This window comes from Salmo salar, chromosome 05 (genome assembly GCF_965601325.2).
Source record: "Salmo salar chromosome 05, fSalSal1, whole genome shotgun sequence".
NCBI classification, from domain to species: Eukaryota; Metazoa; Chordata; class Actinopteri; order Salmoniformes; family Salmonidae; genus Salmo; species Salmo salar.
The window spans coordinates 17211734-17235664 of NC_138295.1; the positions used below are offsets into that span (position 1 = coordinate 17211734).

The following is a 23931-nucleotide window of genomic DNA, read 5'->3' on the forward strand; positions in this document are numbered from 1 at the left end:
GTGCCATGCCAGGGGATGGTCTGGTTAATATAGCACTGTGCCATGCCAGGGGATGGTCTGGTTAATATAGAGCTGTGCCATGCCAGGGATGGTCTGGTTAATATAGCACTGTGCCATGCCAGGGGATGGTCTGGTTAATATAGCACTGTGCCATGCCAGGGGATGGTCTGGTTAATATAGCACTGTGCCACGCCAGGGGATGGTCTGGTTAATATAGCACTGTGTCATGCCAGGGGATGGTCTGGTTAATATAGCACTGTGCCATGCCAGGGGATGGTCTGGTTAAAATAGCACTGTGTCATGCCAGGGGATGGTCTGGTTAATATAGCACTGTGCCATGCCAGGGGATGGTCTGGTTAATATAGCACTGTGTCATGCCAGGGGATGGTCTGGTTAATATAGCACTGTGCCATGCCAGGGGATAGTCTGGTTAATATAGCACTGTGCCATGCCAGGGGATGGTCTGGTTAGAATAGCACTGTGCCATGCCAGGGGGTGGTCTGGTTAATATAGCACTGTGCCATGCCAGGGGATGGTCTGGTTAATATAGCACTGTGTCATGCCAGGGGATGGTCTGTTTTAATATAGCACTGTGCCATGCCAGGGGATGGTCTGGTTAACATAGCACTGTGCCACGCCAGGGGATGGTCTGGTTAATATAGCACTGTGCCATGCCAGGGGATGGTCTGGTTAAAATAGCACTGTGTCATGCCAGGGGATGGTCTGGTTAATATAGCACTGTGCCATGCCAGGGGATGGTCTGGTTAATATAGCACTGTGCCATGCCAGGGGATGGTCTGGTTAATATAGCACTGTGCCATGCCAGGGGATGGTCTGGTTAAAATAGCACTGTGCCATGCCAGGGAAGATGAGGGAGATGCAGTTGCTGATGTTCCCATTTTTATAATAGCCAGCAAAAAGTGTCTCTTGATTTTCCATAAGGAGCTTCATTTTGAGATCTTATCATTCTTTACATACACAGGGTACTGTATTTGAATTACCTCTGAACAGCGGAAGGCAGCTTCTAAGGCCTCTCCAATTGGTTTGAGTAGACTGTGTGACTCTCCTGCCATTGTTGGGCTCAAGGGCTTTGACGCCTCTCACTTGACACGTCAGTACTAATTGAAGTTGTATCAAGCTTGGTAGCTTTAACTTAGCATTTAGTCCTTATAAGTAAAATATATCATTGTAATGTATTTTTCTTCTTGGCTTTTGGAAATAAAATATAGCTTCAGACTAAACATTACTCACTCAGTTCCAGGTTGGATGGTGTTTTCAGGTTTCTGTTGTTTCCAGAGCATTTGCTGTAAAGCTTTGGAATAATAATCTTTGGTAGTTGTAAGCCTTCCAGGTGATTCCGTAATTCTGTCCAAAATCAGGTTGTAGGTTTTGAGATTTGATTTGGAGTGAAGGTTATGTTATAGAGGGTAGCCTCCTATATATGTCCCTGACAGAAAATCCAAGTTTATCTAACTCTAAATCTATATATTTTTAATAACATGCTGAAAAATGCAGGAGCTTCATCTGCTCATGACCACTCTCTCTCCTCCCTTTCAATTTCTCGTACAACGATGTGTACTACTCCCTTCACAGAACAGCGCAAACTGGCTCTAACCAGAATTGATAAGAGTAGTGGGAGGCCCCGGTGCACAACTGAGCAAGAGGACAAGTACATTAGAGTGTCTAGTTTGAGGAACAGATGCCTCACAAGTCCTCAACTGGCAGCTTCATTAAATAGTAGCCGCAAAACACTAGTCTCAATGTCAACAGTGAAGAGGTGACTCCGGGATGCTGGCCTTCTAGGCAGAGTTGCAAAGAAAAAGCCATATCTCTGACTGGCCAATAAAAATAAAAGATTTAGATGGGCAAAAGAACAGACACTGGACAGAAGAACTCTGCCTAGAGGCCAGAATCCCTGAGTCGCCTCTTCACTGTTGACGTTGAGACTGGTGTTTAGCATTGTCTGAGTTTAACATCGCAACAGCATCTTCACAGACATCGATTTCCTTTCCTCTCCCATTTGTATCAACGTGGCTTATATAAGGAGCTCTCACTCAAACACTCTTGTCTGTAGAGAGAGAGAGAGAGAGAGAGAGAGAGAGAGAGAGAGAGAGAGAGAAAATAGTAGGGATAAGATGTAGACAAACCAAAGAACGCTTCCAGTGTGAATGTGTTATTTAGCAGTACAGTCGTGAATAGTTAAGTCCTCCATTAACTGTTCTCCATGGGAGGAAAGGTGTGTGTGTGTGCGCGCTCTGGTCTAACGTGAGGATGAATATGTGTGTGATCTGCACCTGGATTCAATTAACCAACCCTCACTTCCAATCATGCTCCGGCTATACTGAGATGGGGTACTCTCTCTCTCTCCCTCCAATTATCTCCATGAGGTTTCAGTCTTTGCAGCTGAAAGCTGAGTTTAGTCTTTTAGTCTTGTTCTCTACTGGCCACTTACTGAGATACAACAACACCTCAATGACCATCCACTGGCCACTTACTGAGATACAACAACACCTCAATGACCATCCACTGGCCACTTACTGAGATACAACAACATCTCAATGACCATCCACTGGCCACTTACTGAGAAACAACACCTCAATGACCATCCACTGGCCACTTACTGAGATACAACAACATCTCAATGACCATCCACTGGCCACTTACTGAGATACAACAACATCTCAATGACCATCCACTGGCCACTGACTGAGAAACAACACCTCAATGACCATCTACTGGCCACTTACTGAGATACAACAACACCTCAATGACCATCCACAGGCCACTTACTGAGATACAACAACACCTCAATGACCATCCACAGGCCACTTGCTGAGATACAACAACACCTCAATGACCATCCACTGGCCACTTGCTGAGATACAACAACACCTCAATGACCATCCACTGGCCACTTACTGAGATACAACAACATCTCAATGACCATCCACTGGCCACTGACTGAGAAACAACACCTCAATGACCATCTACTGGCCACTTACTGAGATACAACAACATCTCAATGACCATCCACTGGCCACTTACTGAGATACAACAACATCTCAATGACCATCCACTGGCCACTTACTGAGATACAACAACACCTCAATGACCATCCACAGGCCACTTACTGAGATACAACAACACCTCAATGACCATCCACTGGCCACTTACTGAGAAACAACACCTCAATGACCATCCACTGGCCACTGACTGAGATACAACAACATCTCAATGACCATCCACAGGCCACTTACTGAGATACAACAACACCTCAATGACCATCCACAGGCCACTTACTGAGATACAACAACATCTCAATGACCATCCACTGGCCACTGACTGAGAAACAACACCTCAATGACCATCCACTGGCCACTTACTGAGATACAACAACATCTCAATGACCATCCACAGGCCACTTACTGAGATACAACAACACCTCAATGACCATCCACTGGCCACTTACTGAGATACAACAACATCTCAATGACCATCCACAGGCCACTTACTGAGATACAACAACACCTCAATGACCATCTACTGGCCACTTACTGAGATACAACAACATCTCAATGACCATCCACAGGCCACTTACTGAGATACAACAACACCTCAATGACCATCCACTGGCCACTTACTGAGATACAACAACACCTCAATGACCATCCACTGGCCACTTACTGAGATACAACAACACCTCAATGACCATCCACTGGCCACTTACTGAGATACAACAACATCTCAATGACCATCCACAGGCCACTTACTGAGATACAACAACACCTCAATGACCATCTACTGGCCACTTACTGAGATACAACAACATCTCAATGACCATCCACAGGCCACTTACTGAGATACAACAACACCTCAATGACCATCCACTGGCCACTTACTGAGATACAACAACACCTCAATGACCATCCACTGGCCACTTACTGAGATACAACAACACCTCAATGACCATCCACAGGCCACTTACTGAGATACAATAACACCTCAATGACCATCCACTGGCCACTTACTGAGATACAATAACACCTCAATGACCATCCACTGGCCACTTACTGAGATACAACAACACCTCAATGACCATCCACTGGCCACTTACTGAGAAACAACACCTCAATGACCATCCACTGGCCACTGACTGAGAAACAACACCTCAATGACCATCCACTGGCCACTTACTGAGATACAACAACACCTCAATGACCATCCACAGGCCACTTACTGAGATACAACAACACCTCAATGACCATCCACAGGCCACTTACTGAGATACAACAACACCTCAATGACCATCCACTGGCCACTTACTGAGATACAACAACACCTCAATGACCATCCACAGGCCACTTACTGAGATACAACAACACCTCAATGACCATCCACAGGCCACTTACTGAGATACAACAACACCTCAATGACCATCCACAGGCCACTTACTGAGATACAACAACACCTCAATGACCATCCACTGGCCACTTACTGAGATACAACAACATCTCAATGACCATCCACAGGCCACTTACTGAGATACAACAACACCTCAATGACCATCTACTGCCCACTTACTGAGATACAACAACATCTCAATGACCATCCACAGGCCACTTACTGAGATACAACAACACCTCAATGACCATCCACTGGCCACTTACTGAGATACAACAACACCTCAATGACCATCCACTGGCCACTTACTGAGATACAACAACACCTCAATGACCATCCACTGGCCACTTACTGAGATACAACAACACTTCAATGTTGGGCTATGTTCTTTGTTAGTCTATTTCTATGTTAGTTCTAGTATATCTATTTCTATGTGGTGTTTGTTGGGTTGACCTTCAATTGGAAGCAGCTGCTCCTAGTTGCTTCTAATTGAAGGTCCTATTTAAGAGGGGTGTTTTTCTATGGGATTTTGGTGGGTAGTTGTTCCTTGTTTAGTGTTTGTGCACCTGACAGGACTTTTTTTTTTTTTTTTGGTATACTTATTTGTTTCTCCTTCTTCCAAATAAATGCAGATGAGTATACATATTCCTGCTGCATTTTGGTCAAATCCTTACGACAACGGTGACATTTAGATTTGGATAGTGTTCTGAAAGTGAGCGCAGCATGCCTCTTAACATTGATGGGTTTCCCCATGCAGTATTCATATATCCGAGGCAATAACACAAGTATGCGCCCCCCCCCCCCCCCCCCCTCAGAGTAATGAGCATCATACAAGGAACACAAGTTATAAACCATGAGGGTGTTTTTCCATATGAATGTCCTGAAGCAGGCTAGATCCTCGTATACAGTAGAGGGATTACAATCAAACAGTCATGTAAGCAAACATGAACACGAGGAAAATTATCCAATCTGTGTATTCATAAGGTATTGCATGTAAAGAATCCTCAAGTGTGAAAATATACATATTCCTGATTCCATTGATATTTATGTAATATACACTGAGTGTACAAAACATTAAGAACACCTTCCTAATATTGAGTTGCTCTCCCCTTTGACCTCAGAACAGCCTCACTTCGTTGGGGCAGGGGGATGCTGGCCCATGTTGACTACAATGCTTCCCACAGTTGTGTCAAGTTGTCTGGATGTCCTTTGGGTGGTGGACCATTCTTGATTGACACGGGAAACTGTTGAGCGTGAAAAACCGAGCAGTGTTGCAGTTCTTGACACAAACCGGTGCGCCTGGCACCTACTGCCATACCCCGTTCAAAGGCACTTAAATATGTTATCTTGCCCATTCACCCTCTGAATGGCACACATACACAATCCATGTCTCAATTGTCTCAAGGTTAAAACATCCTTCTCTCCACCCCTTCATCTACACTGATTGAAGTGGATTTAACAAGTGACATCAATAAGGGACCATAGCTTTCACCTGGATTCACCTGGTCAGTCTATGTCATGGAAAGAGCAGGTGTTCCTAATGTTTTCTACACTCTGTGCATATGGGGTATAATGTTTTGTCCACTCTGTGTATATGGGGTATAATGTTTTGTCCACTCTGTGTATATGGGGTATAATGTTTTGTCCACTCTGTGTATATGGGGTATAATGTTTTGTCCACTCTGTGTATATGGGGTATAATGTTTTGTCCACTCTGTGTATATGGGGTATAATGTTTTGTCCACTCTGTGTATATGGGGTATAATGTTTTGTACACTCTGTGTAGGGGGGTATAATGTTTTGTCCGCACCTGTGTATATGGGGTATAATGTTTTGTTCACTCTGTGTATATGGGGTATAATGTTTTGTCCACTCTGTGTATATGGGGTATAATGTTTTGTCCACTCTGTGTATATGGGGTATAATGTTTTGTCCACTCTGTGTATATGGGATATAATGTTTTGTCCACTCTGTGTAGGGGGGTATAATGTTTTGTCCACTCTGTGTAGGGGGGTATAATGTTTTGTCCACTCTGTGTATATGGGGTATAATGTTTTGTCCACTCTGTGTATATGGGGTATAATGTTTTGTACACTCTGTGTAGCGGGGTATAATGTTTTGTCCACTCTGTGTATATGGGGTATAATGTTTTGTTCACTCTGTGTATATGGGGTATAATGTTTTGTACACTCTGTGTATATGGGGTATAATGTTTTGTCCACTCTGTGTATATGGGGTATAATGTTTTGTCCACTCTGTGTATATGGGGTATAATGTTTTGTCCACTCTGTGTAGGGGGGTATAATGTTTTGTCCACTCTGTGTAGGGGGGTATAATGTTTTGTCCACTCTGTGTATATGGGGTATAATGTTTTGTCCACTCTGTGTATATGGGGTATAATGTTTTGTACACTCTGTGTATATGGGGTATAATGTTTTGTCCACTCTGTGTATATGGGGTATAATGTTTTGTCCACTCTGTGTAGGGGGGTATAATGTTTTGTTCACTCTGTGTATATGGGGTATAATGTTTTGTCCACTCTGTGTATATGGGGTATAATGTTTTGTCCACTCTGTGTATATGGGGTATAATGTTTTGTCCACTCTGTGTAGGGGGGTATAATGTTTTGTCCACTCTGTGTATATGGGGTATAATGTTTTGTCCACTCTGTGTAAGGGGGTATAATGTTTTGTCCACTCTGTGTATATGGGGTATAATGTTTTGTCCACTCTGTGTATATGGGGTATAATGTTTTGTACACTCTGTGTAGGGGGGTATAATGTTTTGTCCACTCTGTGTATATGGGGTATAATGTTTTGTCCACTTTGTGTATATGGGGTATAATGTTTTGTACACTCTGTGTAGGGGGGTATAATGTTTTGTCCACTCTGTGTATATGGGGTATAATGTTTTGTACACTCTGTGTAGGGGGGTATAATGTTTTGTCCACTCTGTGTATATGGGGTATAATGTTTTGTCCACTCTGTGTATATGGGGTATAATGTTTTGTACACTCTGTGTAGGGGGGTATAATGTTTTGTCCACTCTGTGTATATGGGGTATAATGTTTTGTACACTTTGTGTATATGGGGTATAATGTTTTGTACACTCTGTGTAGGGGGGTATAATGTTTTGTCCACTCTGTGTATATGGGGTATAATGTTTTGTCAACTCTGTGTATATGGGGTATAATGTTTTGTACACTCTGTGTAGGGGGGTATAATGTTTTGTCCACTCTGTGTATATGGGGTATAATGTTTTGTCCACTTTGTGTATATGGGGTATAATGTTTTGTACACTCTGTGTAGGGGGGTATAATGTTTTGTCCACTCTGTGTATATGGGGTATAATGTTTTGTACACTCTGTGTAGGGGGGTATAATGTTTTGTCCACTCTGTGTATATGGGGTATAATGTTTTGTCCACTTTGTGTATATGGGGTATAATGTTTTGTACACTCTGTGTATATGGGGTATAATGTTTTGTCCACTTTGTGTATATGGGGTATAATGTTTTGTCCACTTTGTGTATATGGGGTATAATGTTTTGTCCACTCTGTGTATATGGGGTATAATGTTTTGTACACTCTGTGTATATGGGGTATAATGTTTTGTCCACTTTGTGTATATGGGGTATAATGTTTTGTCCACTCTGTGTATATGGGGTATAATGTTTTGTCCACTCTGTGTATATGGGGTATAATGTTTTGTCCATTCTGTGTATATGGGGTATAATGTTTTGTCCACTCTGTGTATATGGGGTATAATGTTTTGTCCACTCTGTGTAGGGGGGTATAATGTTTTGTCCACTCTGTGTATATGGGGTATAATGTTTTGTCCACTCTGTGTATATGGGGTATAATGTTTTGTCCACTCTGTGTAGGGGGGTATAATGTTTTGTACACTCTGTGTATATGGGGTATAATGTTTTGTCCACTCTGTGTAGGGGGGTATAATGTTTTGTCCACTCTGTGTATATGGGGTATAATGTTTTGTCCACTCTGTGTATATGGGGTATAATGTTTTGTACACTCTGTGTATATGGGGTATAATGTTTTGTCCACTCTGTGTATATGGGGTATAATGTTTTGTCCACTCTGTGTAGGGGGGTATAATGTTTTGTTCACTCTGTGTATATGGGGTATAATGTTTTGTCCACTCTGTGTATATGGGGTATAATGTTTTGTCCACTCTGTGTATATGGGGTATAATGTTTTGTCCACTCTGTGTATATGGGGTATAATGTTTTGTCCACTCTGTGTAGGGGGGTATAATGTTTTGTCCACTCTGTGTAGGGGGGTATAATGTTTTGTCCACTCTGTGTATATGGGGTATAATGTTTTGTCCACTCTGTGTATATGGGGTATAATGTTTTGTCCACTCTGTGTAGGGGGGTATAATGTTTTGTCCACTCTGTGTATATGGGGTATAATGTTTTGTCCACTCTGTGTAGGGGGGTATAATGTTTTGTCCACTCTGTGTATATGGGGTATAATGTTTTGTCCACTCTGTGTATATGGGGTATAATGTTTTGTACACTCTGTGTAGGGGGGTATAATGTTTTGTCCACTCTGTGTATATGGGGTATAATGTTTTGTCCACTTTGTGTATATGGGGTATAATGTTTTGTACACTCTGTGTAGGGGGGTATAATGTTTTGTCCACTCTGTGTATATGGGGTATAATGTTTTGTACACTCTGTGTAGGGGGGTATAATGTTTTGTCCACTCTGTGTATATGGGGTATAATGTTTTGTCCACTTTGTGTATATGGGGTATAATGTTTTGTACACTCTTTGTAGGGGGGTATAATGTTTTGTCCACTCTGTGTATATGGGGTATAATGTTTTGTCCACTTTGTGTATATGGGGTATAATGTTTTGTACACTCTGTGTAGGGGGGTATAATGTTTTGTCCACTCTGTGTATATGGGGTATAATGTTTTGTCAACTCTGTGTATATGGGGTATAATGTTTTGTACACTCTGTGTAGGGGGGTATAATGTTTTGTCCACTCTGTGTATATGGGGTATAATGTTTTGTCCACTTTGTGTATATGGTGTATAATGTTTTGTACACTCTGTGTAGGGGGGTATAATGTTTTGTCCACTCTGTGTATATGGGGTATAATGTTTTGTCCACTCTGTGTAGGGGGGTATAATGTTTTGTCCACTCTGTGTATATGGGGTATAATGTTTTGTCCACTCTGTGTATATGGGGTATAATGTTTTGTCCACTCTGTGTAGGGGGGTATAATGTTTTGTACACTCTGTGTATATGGGGTATAATGTTTTGTCCACTCTGTGTAGGGGGGTATAATGTTTTGTCCACTCTGTGTATATGGGGTATAATGTTTTGTCCACTCTGTGTATATGGGGTATAATGTTTTGTACACTCTGTGTATATGGGGTATAATGTTTTGTCCACTCTGTGTATATGGGGCATAATGTTTTGTCCACTCTGTGTAGGGGGGTATAATGTTTTGTTCACTCTGTGTATATGGGGTATAATGTTTTGTCCACTCTGTGTATATGGGGTATAATGTTTTGTCCACTCTGTGTATATGGGGTATAATGTTTTGTCCACTCTGTGTATATGGGGTATAATGTTTTGTCCACTCTGTGTAGGGGGGTATAATGTTTTGTCCACTCTGTGTAGGGGGGTATAATGTTTTGTCCACTCTGTGTATATGGGGTATAATGTTTTGTCCACTCTGTGTATATGGGGTATAATGTTTTGTCCACTCTGTGTAGGGGGGTATAATGTTTTGTCCACTCTGTGTATATGGGGTATAATGTTTTGTCCACTCTGTGTAGGGGGGTATAATGTTTTGTCCACTCTGTGTATATGGGGTATAATGTTTTGTCCACTCTGTGTATATGGGGTATAATGTTTTGTACACTCTGTGTAGGGGGGTATAATGTTTTGTCCACTCTGTGTATATGGGGTATAATGTTTTGTCCACTTTGTGTATATGGGGTATAATGTTTTGTACACTCTGTGTAGGGGGGTATAATGTTTTGTCCACTCTGTGTATATGGGGTATAATGTTTTGTACACTCTGTGTAGGGGGGTATAATGTTTTGTCCACTCTGTGTAGGGGGGTATAATGTTTTGTACACTCTGTGTATATGGGGTATAATGTTTTGTCCACTCTGTGTAGGGGGGTATAATGTTTTGTCCACTCTGTGTATATGGGGTATAATGTTTTGTCCACTCTGTGTATATGGGGTATAATGTTTTGTACACTCTGTGTATATGGGGTATAATGTTTTGTCCACTCTGTGTATATGGGGTATAATGTTTTGTCCACTCTGTGTAGGGGGGTATAATGTTTTGTTCACTCTGTGTATATGGGGTATAATGTTTTGTCCACTCTGTGTATATGGGGTATAATGTTTTGTCCACTCTGTGTATATGGGGTATAATGTTTTGTCCACTCTGTGTATATGGGGTATAATGTTTTGTCCACTCTGTGTAGGGGGGTATAATGTTTTGTCCACTCTGTGTAGGGGGGTATAATGTTTTGTCCACTCTGTGTATATGGGGTATAATGTTTTGTCCACTCTGTGTATATGGGGTATAATGTTTTGTCCACTCTGTGTAGGGGGGTATAATGTTTTGTCCACTCTGTGTATATGGGGTATAATGTTTTGTCCACTCTGTGTAGGGGGGTATAATGTTTTGTCCACTCTGTGTATATGGGGTATAATGTTTTGTCCACTCTGTGTATATGGGGTATAATGTTTTGTACACTCTGTGTAGGGGGGTATAATGTTTTGTCCACTCTGTGTATATGGGGTATAATGTTTTGTCCACTTTGTGTATATGGGGTATAATGTTTTGTACACTCTGTGTAGGGGGGTATAATGTTTTGTCCACTCTGTGTATATGGGGTATAATGTTTTGTACACTCTGTGTAGGGGGGTATAATGTTTTGTCCACTCTGTGTATATGGGGTATAATGTTTTGTCCACTTTGTGTATATGGGGTATAATGTTTTGTACACTCTTTGTAGGGGGGTATAATGTTTTGTCCACTCTGTGTATATGGGGTATAATGTTTTGTCCACTTTGTGTATATGGGGTATAATGTTTTGTACACTCTGTGTAGGGGGGTATAATGTTTTGTCCACTCTGTGTATATGGGGTATAATGTTTTGTCAACTCTGTGTATATGGGGTATAATGTTTTGTACACTCTGTGTAGGGGGGTATAATGTTTTGTCCACTCTGTGTATATGGGGTATAATGTTTTGTCCACTTTGTGTATATGGTGTATAATGTTTTGTACACTCTGTGTAGGGGGGTATAATGTTTTGTCCACTCTGTGTATATGGGGTATAATGTTTTGTCCACTCTGTGTAGGGGGGTATAATGTTTTGTCCACTCTGTGTATATGGGGTATAATGTTTTGTCCACTTTGTGTATATGGGGTATAATGTTTTGTACACTCTGTGTATATGGGGTATAATGTTTTGTCCACTTTGTGTATATGGGGTATAATGTTTTGTCCACTCTGTGTATATGGGGTATAATGTTTTGTCCACTCTGTGTATATGGGGTATAATGTTTTGTCCACTCTGTGTATATGGGGTATAATGTTTTGTCCACTCTGTGTATATGGGGTATAATGTTTTGTCCACTCTGTGTATATGGGGTATAATGTTTTGTCCACTCTGTGTATATGGGGTATAATGTTTTGTCCATTCTGTGTAGGATGGGGTATAATGTTTTGTCCACTCTGTGTAGGGGGGTATAAGGGGTGTTGTTTTGTCCACTCTGTGTATATGGGGTATAATGTTTTGTCCACTCTGTGTATGTGGGGTATAATGTTTTGTCCACTCTGTGTGATTGGGGTATAATGTTTTGTCCACTCTGTGTATATGGGGTATAATGTTTTGTCCACTCTGTGTAGGGGGGTATAATGTTTTGTGCACTCTGTGTATATGGGGTATAAAGTTTTGTCCACTCTGTGTAGGGGGGTATAATGTTTTGTCCACTCTGTGTATATGGGGTATAATGTTTTGTCCACTCTGTGTATATGGGGTATAATGTTTTGTCCACTCTGTGTAAGGGGGTATAATGTTTTGTCCACTCTGTGTATATGGGGTATAATGTTTTGTCCACTCTGTGTATATGGGTTATAAGGTTGTGTCCACTCTGTGTAGGGGGGTATAATGTTTTGTCCACTCTGTGTAGGGCGGTATAATGTTTTGTCCACTCTGTGTATATGGGTTATAATGTTTTGTACACTCTGTGTATATGGGGTATAATGTTTTGTACACTCTGTGTATATGGGGTATAATGTTTTGTCCTCTCTGTGTAGGGGGGTATAATGTTTTGTCCACTCTGTGTATATGGGTTATAATGTTTTGTACACTCTGTGTATATGGGGTATAATGTTTTGTCCACTCTGTGTATATGGGGTATAATGTTTTGTACACTCTGTGTATATGGGTTATAATGTTTTGTCCACTCTGTGTATATGGGGTATAATGTTTTGTCCACTCTGTGTATATGGGTTATAAGGTTTTGTCCACTCTGTGTATATGGGGTATAATGTTTTGTACACTCTGTGTATATGGGGTATAATGTTTTGTCCACTCTGTGTATATGGGGTATAATGTTTTGTACTCTCTGTGTATATGTCACGTCCTGACCAGTAGAGGGAGTATTTGTATTGTAGTTTGGTCAGGACGTGGCAGAAGGGTATTTGTTTCATATGGTTCGGGTTGTGTGTGTAGTATTAAAGGGGTGTTTGGTTTATGTATTCCGGGGTTTTAGTGTATGTTCTGGTTTTGGTTTTCTATGGTTTTCTGGTTTGTCTATTTCTTTGTTGTCTATGTGGCTCCCGATCAGGAACAGCTGTACGTAGTTGTTCCTGATTGGGAGTCATATATTAGGAGCTTGTTTTCACCTGGGGTTTTTGTGGGTAGTTGTATTTTGCACTGCTACGTATAGCCTGTAAAACTGTCGTCTGCCGTTTTGTTGTGTTCTCTTTATTTAATAAATATAAAGATAAGCATCCACATTCCCGCTGCGTTTTGGTCATCAAAACAAAGAACGGCAAAAGTGACAGTATATGGGGTATAATGTTTTGTCCACTTTGTGTATATGGGGTATGTTTTGTCCACTCTGTGTATATGGGGTATAATGTTTTGTACACTCTGTGTAGGGGGGTATAATGTTTTGTCCACTCTGTGTATATGGGGTATAATGTTTTGAAATAAAGTAACAAACATATTCACATAGTTTATTCCTTTATTCTGTTACAAAAAGCATGATGACTTTCTTCAGAGACACTTTGGTTAGAAAATGTTTATTTCTCAAAAGTTTATTTCTGTCTTTTTTTAAATTCATGAATGATCTCCATGTATTTTATACATGTTTTATTCAGCAACATCTTTCAGTAGTGATGTATAGAAAAACAACTGTACTGTGAGGTTTTCAGGTGAACAAACTAAATAATCACTTTATATCCTGGTATTAAAATACTTTGAAAAAAAGAACAAATTAAGAAGAAAAGTCAAATGGTGTTCAGTCTTGAAAACACCAACAGAACATCCCTTTTATTCAAATGTCAATTCAATCTAAATAATATTGACAACCAATTAAAAGTTAAACTTAAAACATCATTGTCTAACCACTATTCAACATCTGTTTTTCCTACACTTTTTCAAAGTTTTTTGCAGCTCTCAAATTCTCCATACGATACAAACATTGAATGTCTTTTTAAAATCCTGTTAGGGCATAGAAAACCTCTCCTTCTCTGAGACAAACCATCCGCCAAGGACTCGCGTTGAGCTGCGCCTTCGTCAATACAACACCAAAGAAATAAAGGAGAAGAAAGAAAGGAAGAAAGAAAGGAGAAGAAGAACAGAAGCATCAGTCAGGTACAGAGAGGCTGATTGGGTCAGAGAAGGAAAGAACAAGTTTCACTGCAGGAGAATCAACCCTTTTATATACATATTGGATGGAGAGATGAGATACAGTATATTTGATGTAAGGAATCTATCTCTGCCCAGTCTTCACTGTCAAACATGTTCAAGAGTTTAAGGTTGTTCCACGTTTAGAACTGGATCCTACACCCTGGCTATGGCAGAAAAACAGTCTGACACAGTTCCGTCAGTGTTGAACGCTCTCTTTATGGCAGAGACCCACACAAACAGAGCCAGAGCAGAGCTGGAGAGTGTAGCTAGTAATGTTCCCTTCATAGCTGTAGGCAGGCTGTCTCTGACTCTGATTCCAATATCCTAACGAGGCTTCTCTCTGCTGCCAGCCCTATAGGCTACAGCAACACGTACAATGACCTAAACATCAAACCATACTGAACAACCTCCGTCCTAAAATAACCAAATAACCCACTACTGAGAGAGAGAGAGAGAGAGAGAGAGAGAGAGAGAAACAAGATGGGTTGTTGTGGTGGTAGCCACCGTTTCCATGGTTTCCATTAACGATTGCCAACGGCTGATTGACTGTTTACGTGTAAATCAACAGGGGTTTCTGTGTGTAAGTCACGCCCCCTTCCTCTGTCAGCTAGGCTGTGTTCCAAAATGGCTACTCTCTCGCTACAAAATAATGCAGCGGAGCCACTGCAGAAATCAATGGTGTTAATCTGTGGTACTTTGTCAAGTTCTGACCATGTCAGTCAATACTTCCTCTCTTCAAAATCTAGCCACAGCAATCATTCTGGGGAGTTTGATAAAGCGACAGTGTATATGTGTGTGTGTTTAGTGGCATGGTGTGTTCAGTGGTATGGTGTGTTCAGTGGTATGGTGTGTTCAGTGGTATGGTGGGTTCAGTGGTATGGTGGGTTCAGTGTTATGGTGGGTTCAGTGTTATGGTGGGTTCAGTGGTATGGTGGATTCAGTGGTATGGTGTGTTCAGTGGTATGGTGGGTTCAGTGGTATGGTGGGTTCAGTGTTATGGTGGGTTCAGTGTTATGGTGGGTTCAGTGGTATGGTGGATTCAGTGGTATGGTGGGTTCAGTGGTATGGTGGGTTCAGTGGTATGGTGGGTTCAGTGTTATGGTGGGTTCAGTGTTATGGTGGGTTCAGTGGTATGGTGGGTTCAGTGGTATGGTGGGTTCAGTGGTATGGTGGTTCAGTGGTATGGTGGGTTCAGTGGCATGGTGGGTTCAGTGGCATGGTGGGTTCAGTGGTATGGTGGATTCAGTGGTATGGTGGATTCAGTGGTATGGTGGGTTCAGTGGTATGGTGGATTCAGTGGTATGGTGGATTCAGTGGTATGGTGGGTTCAGTGGTATGGTGGATTCAGTGGTATGGTGGATTCAGTGGTATGGTGGGTTCAGTGGTATGGTGGATTCAGTGGTATGGTGGGTTCAGTGGTATGGTGGGTTCAGTGAGGTGTAGCAGCAAAGCATGTTTGTTGAGGAGAACACAACACAGCTAGTTAAGCATAAATTTAAACATCTTTCACCTGTGCGATCAGGACAAATGAAATCAAAACCTATTCAGTGATCAATCTCTGTGGGAATGACTGTCAGCAGATGGTTCAGGGAGGCCAGGGATGACTGAGCTCTGTGCATGATTATTTATGTCTGTATTATAATACTGCATTGGTGCTTGAAATGCTTGTGTTCCAGTTCATCATGCCTTTCCAACGTAGCGTGTGTAACTGTGTCCAAAAACACACAAGAGAGAAACCAAAGACACACAAATATCAAATCATCTTAATAGTCAATCAGTGTTATTATCATTATTGTCTTTCAACTGTGCAAAGACAAAAACAAATCCCATTTTGTGATCCGTCTTCACTAAGTAAATGGTCAGAGATAGTAGGTAGCAAACTGAGATATTACAGACAGACAGACAGACACACTGACAGTGGTCAATAGCACGGCCACAGCTCAGGGCAGGGCAGAGAAGGGCAGGGCAGGGCAGAGAAGGGCAGGGCAGAGAAGGTCATCCCAGGGCAGAGAAGGTTATCTCAGGGCAGGGCAGAGAAGGTCAGGGCAGAGAAAGTCAGGGCAGGGCAGAGAAAGTCATCCCAAGGCAGGGCAGAGAAGGTAAGCTCAGGGCAGGTCAGCTCAGGGCAGGGCAGAGAAGAGCAGGGCAGAGAAGAGCAGGGCAGAGAAGGTCAACCCAGGGCAGAGAAGATTAGCTCAGGGCAGGGCAGAGAGAGTCAGCCCAGGGCAGGGCATAGAAGGTTATCTCAGGGCAGGTCAGGGCAGGGTAGAGAAGGTCAACTCAGGGCAGGTCAGGGCAGGGTAGAGAAGGTCATCTCAGGGCAAGCCAGGGCAGGGCAGAGAAGGTCATCTCAGGGCAGGGCAGGGCAGAGAAGGTCATCTCAGGGCAAGCCAGGGCAGGGCAGAGAAGGTCATCTCAGGGCAGGGCAGGGCAGTGCAGAGCAGGGTCATCTCAGGGCAGGGCAGGGCAGATCAAGGCAGAGAAGGTCATCTCAGGGCATGTCAGGGCAGAGAAGGTCATCTCAGGGCAGGGCAGGTCAGGGCAGAGAAGGTCATCTCAGGGCAGAGAAGGTCTTCTCAGGGCAGGTCAGGGCAGAGAAGGTCATCTCAGGGCAGGGCAGGGCAGGTCAGGGCAGAGAAGGTCATCTCAGGGCAGAGAAGGTCATCTCAGGGCAGGGCAGGGCAGAGAAGGTCATCTCAGGGCAGGTCAGGGCAGAGAAGGTCATCTCAGGGCAGGGCAGGGCAGGTCAGGGCAGAGAAGGTCATCTCAGGGCAGAGAAGGTCATCTCAGGGCAGGGCAGGGCAGAGAAGGTCATCTCAGGGCAGGGCAGGGCAGAGAAGGTCATCTCAGGGCAGGTCAGGCGGCATTTACGGGATAGTTCTCTCTTTTTTTACACAGAAATGAATACCTTCTTTGAAAAAATCTGAACAAAAGAAAAAAAAACATCTCGGCCCAACAATGGCCCCTTTTCGTAGCAACATGTTCCTCATCTTCTTTTGTTTTCATTTTTATACTCCATCTACATTTCCCCTGTTCGTAATGAGTGATTTCAGAATGCATTTGGCAGCAGTATTGAAGTCTGTCTCGGACACACATCACGCAGCCACCACATAAACAACGTGTCAGAAAGACGGCCATGTTCATAAGGTCAATGTCACCATTAATGTGGCCATCTTTGTAAGGTCTATGAGTCAGTCTCCTGCTCAGCCCCTTGTGCCAGGTCATGTGATTACATGCCGGAGGCGCTGAGCCCCATGCTGGCGTTGTGGCTCATGCAGGGGAGAGTCTGGACTGTTTTAGGGAAGTCGTGAGTTAGGATGCGTCCATTCTCTCCTCCTCCTGCTCCTCCTATTCCTCCTCCTCCCCCGTTCCCGTTCCCGTTCCCACTCATTCTGGTCATGGTGGAGCAGTGCATGGCGTCGTTGATGTTCTGCTGCAGATAACAGAGAGAGAGAAGAGGGGAACAGAGTTGGACACCAAGACAAGATGACAGTCACAGGCATGCATACATCCTGTCTATGGGCTCTCAGTAATACTGGTCATCTAATCAGAGGTTAGTCCTACCAGGTAAATACTGTCTATGGGCTCTAAGTAATACTGGTCACCTAATCAGAGGTTAACCCTACCAGGTAAATACTGTCTATGGCTCTCAGTAATACTGGTCATCTAATCAGAGGTTAGTCCTACCAGGTAAATACTGTCTATGGGCTCTCAGTAATACTGGTCATCTAATCAGAGGTTAGTCCTACCAGGTAAATACTGTCTATGGGCTCTCAGTAATACTGGTCATCTAATCAGAGGTTAACCCTACCAGGTAAATACTGTCTATGGGCTCTCAGTAATACTGGTCATCTAATCAGAGGTTAACCCTACCAGGTAAATACTGTCTATGGGCTCTCAGTAATACTGGTCATCTAATCAGAGGTTAACCCTACCAGGTAAATACTGTCTATGGGCTCTCAGTAATACTGGTCATCTAATCAGAGGTTAGCCCTACCAGGAAAATACTGTCTATGGGCTCCCAGTAATACTGGTCATCTAATCAGAGGTTAACCCTACCAGGTAAATACTGTCTATGGGCTCTCAGTAATACTGGTCATCTAATCAGAGGTTAGCCCTACCAGGTAAATAGTGTATGTATCTCCTGGGGATTTAGACTCTAACAAAGACAAGATGATAGGCTGGTGTAATATAACAATAATATAATAAAATATTACAATATCATAGTATTATAATACAGTAGAATAATATTGTATTATATTGTGTGTCTTGTAATTCGCTGACGTTTCAACTTTATTGAATCAACAGCCCTCCATTTGACCCCCTTGTATTTGATTTGTCTACAGGAATACTGGAATATATTAACAATATTAGTTGTGTGAATGAATGTGTAACTGGATACAGGCATATATGAATAGGATAGAAACAATTATGTCTCTAATATGATGGTAAGTGGGTGGCAGAAAATGGATACGTTCCAAATGGCATCCTATTCTCTATAGAGTGCACCCTATTCTCTTTAGTGTGCACCCTATGGGCTCTGGTCAAAAGTAGAACACTATGTAGAGATTAGGGTGCCATTTGGGACTCAGCGTGTTATCTTTTATGGTCTTCTTCTAGCTACTGACTGTTACTGGCGCGGAGCAGTAAACCACTCTGATAGCCGACACGCATCACACTCCCAATTTGGAAGGAAGGAGGTAAAGGCAGCTAAACTATTTCTCTCTTTGGCCTTATTGCTCTGAGCTACAGTCACATAGAACACAAACCAATGGGGCTGAAAGTAGAGCTAATGGTGTGTGTGTGTGTGTGTGTGTGTGTGTGTGTGTGTGTGTGTGTGTGTGTGTGTGTGTGTGTGTGTGTGTGTGTGTGTGTGTGTGTGTGTGTGTGTGTGTGTGTGTGTGTGTGTGTGTGTGTGTGTGTGTGTGTGGTTGCTAGCTCCTGACTAGCAACCACACACACACTGATTTAATTCCAGTGAAACCTGAGCGTGTGGGAAGAATTAGGCTACAATACTGCACTTCTATAATTGGTTGGTTCTCAAAAGCAGTGCGTGCGTGCGTGTGTGTGTGTGTGTGTGTGGGCTTCTAGAGCTGCTTCCAGGTTGTAATAATAAAACTAGTGTCAGTCAACCTATTGTTCATTACCACATATCAGCCTTTAGTTGTAAGCTTGGGTTATCTGTCCAAACAGCTGATTTGACAGAAGCATACCATAGAATCTATCATCTCTGTTTTTATCATCTCTGTTACAGCAGTTTATCCTCATAGTGGGTGGCAACATATATAGGATGCTACTACAATGGACCTGCACTACAACATATAGAGTCAGCAGAGGAGGGAGGTAAAGAGAGAAAGATTAGGGACAGAGACAGGTAGAGAAAAAGAGACAGACAGAGGTAAAAGGGTAAAGAGGGAGATTCAGAGGTAGAGACTTTGTGTTGCGGTTGAGAAGCAGTGAGGTGCTACAGGTGGGTCTACTGTGATCACACGGTTAGATGGCTGGAGGGAGGGAGGGGTGAGGAAGAGGAGGAGGAAGAAGAGGCAGATGATATCAACATCATCATCATCAATCATCATCGTCATGGTATCACAGTTTCCTACCCCGTGTCCTCTGTTCTCTCTCTCCTATATCTTAACAGTGTTGTTGGAGTACAGGCTGTAGCTCTGCAGCTCTGTGTAAGGAGCAGTAGCGCCCCCTGTGTCTAAGGCTGAGCACTGAAAGGTCTGAGCGGCGGATGCGGCGGCGGCACGCGCGGTGGACACCTTCATTCTCTGAGACTCGGTTCGTGACTTGTAGCAGAACTCCACCAACGCCACCAGCATGGCCAGGCCCAGCCCTCCAATCAGAATGTAGAACACTCCGGCCACGTTGCTCAGGCTCAACGCACTCGTCTTATCCTGAGGGGGGAGGAGGGGGAGAGATGTGGTGAGGAGGAGTGAGGGGAGGGGACATACATTCATTACATACACACTGACACCATAGATACAAACACCTTATATACAAACACCATAGTAGAAATCATGGACAAACACAGAAACATATACTAAAGACATACTTTGCATACAAAAAAAACCACACAGAAGCAGCATGCACATAGAGATAATCAAATACACGCACGCACGCACGCACGCACGCACGCACGCACGCACGCCACACACACACACACACACACACACACACACACACACACACACACACACGCACACACGCACACACGCACACACGCACACACACACACACAGAAAGACACGTTTCAGGACTCCCAGAAAACACATAACAGTTCTGCCCTGCTTAGTTAACTAACCCAAACAAAATACAGGTAGACAACATAATACTCACTAAATAACACATGCACCTTCATACTACTGATATTACACACTGGCTTCATTAATAAGAAACTATTTAAAATACTTTAACTAACTATTGTTTGAAACTAACTTGACATAGTAAATAGCCCACTCACTCTGCACTCAGACACACCTAGCGCTTGAATAGCTAGTCTAACTTTATATACATTTCCTTTCTTCGTTTCTGAGGGGGTTCAGATCAAGTGTGTTTTTCAATACAATAAAACTTTAGTCAAATCCTCATAAGATCCATGCATTCATGCAGCATTAATTTAACAGGCAGAGAGTCTAAATTCACTTTAACCCACATATTGTGGGATGGCCCGTTATCGTGTTGATCTACAGTATATATCCATCTAGAACATTAAAGTATATTTATTCTCTATTTCTAACAGATAAACTCTGGTTATCATTCTGGGGTTGTGGGTTAAGGAGGGTTGAGGCTGTTGCTTCATTCTCAGCGGTGAGAAACCATGCAGGTCAAGACAATCGGATCATTATCAAACTCCCTGATTTAGGGTTTAGGTTTATGTTGGGTGTATGGGGTTGCTAGCCTCGCAAGCTTAATCAATTATGTATGCTTGCAGGATCAGGCAGGCTCGCGAGGCTAAGGGGTGCAAGGCTGAATAATATCTGTAGCTTTCATATGTTTTATGGGGTGGGGTGTACCTCTCACACTGGACAGGATAGAGCCAGACCAGGCAGGCTGGTGTGGAGAGGACGTTTTGGGGTGTTTCAGGGCCGGGTCATGTTAGGAGACGGGAGTCAAGGGTTAAAAGTGTTCTGAGCCTTTCACAGGGTCCATCGGTCAAATCAAAATCACAAACTCTCTCTCTCTCTCTCCACACTGACATGCAGGCTGCATCCAAAATGGCATCCTAAGTGCACTGTATAAAGAATTAGGTTGCCATTTCAAACAAAACTCAGTCCCATTGTAGTTTATGTCGATTCTAGGTCCTTGGGGCTCTGTTCTTTGTTTTCTTCTCTGCCTGTCTACTTTCAGAGACCACTCTGACAACAGCTATGTCTTCTCTGCCTGTCTGCTTTCAGAGACCACTCTGACAACAGCTATGTGATCTCTGCCTGTCTGCTTTCAGAGACCACTCTGACAACAGCTATGTGATCTCTGCCTGTCTGCTTTCAGAGACCACTCTGACAACAGCTATGTGATCTCTGCCTGTCTGCTTTCAGAGACCACTCTGACAACAGCTATGTCTTCTCTGCCTGTCTGCTTTCAGAGACCACTCTGACAACAGCTATGTGTTCTCTGCCTGTCTGCTTTCAGAGACCACTCTGACAACAGCTATGTGATATTTCTCTGTATGTTTCTATTCCCTTGGGTTTATGGCTGAATCAGCAGAGTGCACTTTACAATGATGTACTTCAGCATGATGTAGCACTGCCGCTCTTACATGAGGGATGCCTGTGATTTCCCTCCTGTATTACCATGGCTATATCAACACGATCACCATCATACATTAGCTTTACATCACTGCAAAACAACCTCACAGATGAGTCAAGGGAAATAAAAAGTGAATGTTACGCTCTCTTCAAAGAACACACATAGAGGTACTGCGTACAGTGGCTTGCGAAAGTATTCAACCCCTTGGCATTTTTCCTATTTTGTTGCCTTACAACCTGGAATTAAAATGGATTTTTGGGGGGTTTGTATCATTTGATTTATACAACATGCCTACCACTTTGAAGATGCAAAATATTTTTTATTGTGAAACAAACAAGAAATAAGACAAGAAAAACTGAAAACTTGAGCATGCATAACTCTTCACCCACCCAAAGTCAATAATTTGTGGAGTCACCTTTTGCAGCAATTACAGCTGCAAGTCTCTTGGGGTATGTCTCTATAAGCTTGGCACATCTAGCCACTGGGATTTTGCCCATTCTTCAAAGCAAAACTGCTCCAGCTCCTTCAAGTTGGATGGGTTCCGCTGGTGTACAGCAATCTTTAGGTCATACCACAGATTCTCAATTGGATTGAGGTCTGGGCTTTGACTAGGCCATTCCAAGACATTTAAATGTTTCCCCTTAAACCACTCGAGTGTTGCTTTGGCAGTATGCTTAGGGTCATTGTCCTGCTGGAAGGGGAACCTCCGTCCCAGTCTCAAATCTCCGGAAGACTGAAACAGGTTTCCCTCAAGAATTTTCCTGTATTTAGCATCATCCATCATTCCTTCAATTCTGACCAGTTTCCCAGTCCCTGCTGATGAAAAACATCCCCACAGCATGATGCTGCCACCACCATGCTTCACTGCGGGGATGGGGTTCTCGGGGTGATGAGAGGTGTTGGGTTTGTGTCAGACATAGCGTTTTCCTTGATGGCCAAAAACCTCAATTTTAGTCTGATCTGACCAGAGTACCTTCTTCCATATGTTTGGGGAGTATCCCAAATGCCTTTTGGCAAACACCAAACATGTTTGCTTATTTTCTTCTGGCCACTCTTCCGTAAAGCCCAGCTCTGTGGAGTGTATGGCTTAAAGTGGTCCTATGGACAGATACTCCAATCTCCGCTGTGGAGCTTTGCAGCTCCTTCAGGGTTATCTTTGGTCTCTTTGTTGACTCTCTGATTAATGCCCTCCTTGCCTGGTCTGTGCGTTTTGGTGGGTAGCCCTCTCTTGGCAGGTTTGTTGTGGTGCAATGTTTTTTCAATTTTTTAATAATGGATTTAATGGTGCCGCATAGGATTTTCAAAGTTTTGGATATTTTTTTATAACCTAACCCTGATCTGTACTTCTCCACAACTTTGTCCCTGACCTGTTTGGAGAGCTCCTTGGTCTTTATAGTGCCGCTTACTTGGTGGTGCCCCTTGCTTAGTGGTGTTGCAGACTCTGGGGCCTTTCAGAACAGGTGTATATAACCTGAGATCATGTGACACTTAGATTGCACACAGGTGGACTTTATTTAACTAATTATGTAACTTCTGAAGGTAATTGGTTGCACCAGATCTTATTTAGGGGCTTCACAGTGAAGGGGATGAAGACATTTGCACGCACCTTCCTTTTTTTTCTTTTTTAAAATTTAAATTTTTAATTTTTTTCATTTCACTTCAGCAATTTGGACTATTTTGTGTATGTCCATTACATGATATCCAAATAAAAATCAATTTAAATTACAGGTTGTAATACAACAAAATAGGACAAACGCCAAGGGGGTGAATACTTTTGCAAGGCACTGTATGTGGCTGATGCTCTGCAAACAAGGAGCAGGCAGCATATGTTCTTGGGTATCACAACATATGA

General features: G+C 42.8%; 1 protein-coding gene across 3 annotated transcripts in view; it reads right to left on the reverse strand.

Moving 5' to 3' along the window:
* Positions 1–13645: 13645 nt before the first annotated feature.
* LOC106604348 (glutamate receptor 1) overlaps positions 13646–23931 on the reverse strand; it is a 171646-nt gene continuing 161360 nt past the window's right edge. For 2 of the 3 annotated variants that reach the window (XM_045717945.2, XM_045717944.2), the window contains exons 15-16: positions 20093–20227; positions 13646–17760 (exon numbers count right to left, since the gene is read on the reverse strand). In XM_045717945.2, the coding sequence (XP_045573901.1) occupies positions 17557–17760; positions 20093–20227 (339 nt within the window). In that variant the 3' untranslated portion in view covers positions 13646–17556. Of the gene's footprint in view, positions 17761–19930; positions 20228–23931 lie in introns of all 3 variants that reach the window. The other variant, XM_045717946.2, reaches the window with a different exon arrangement.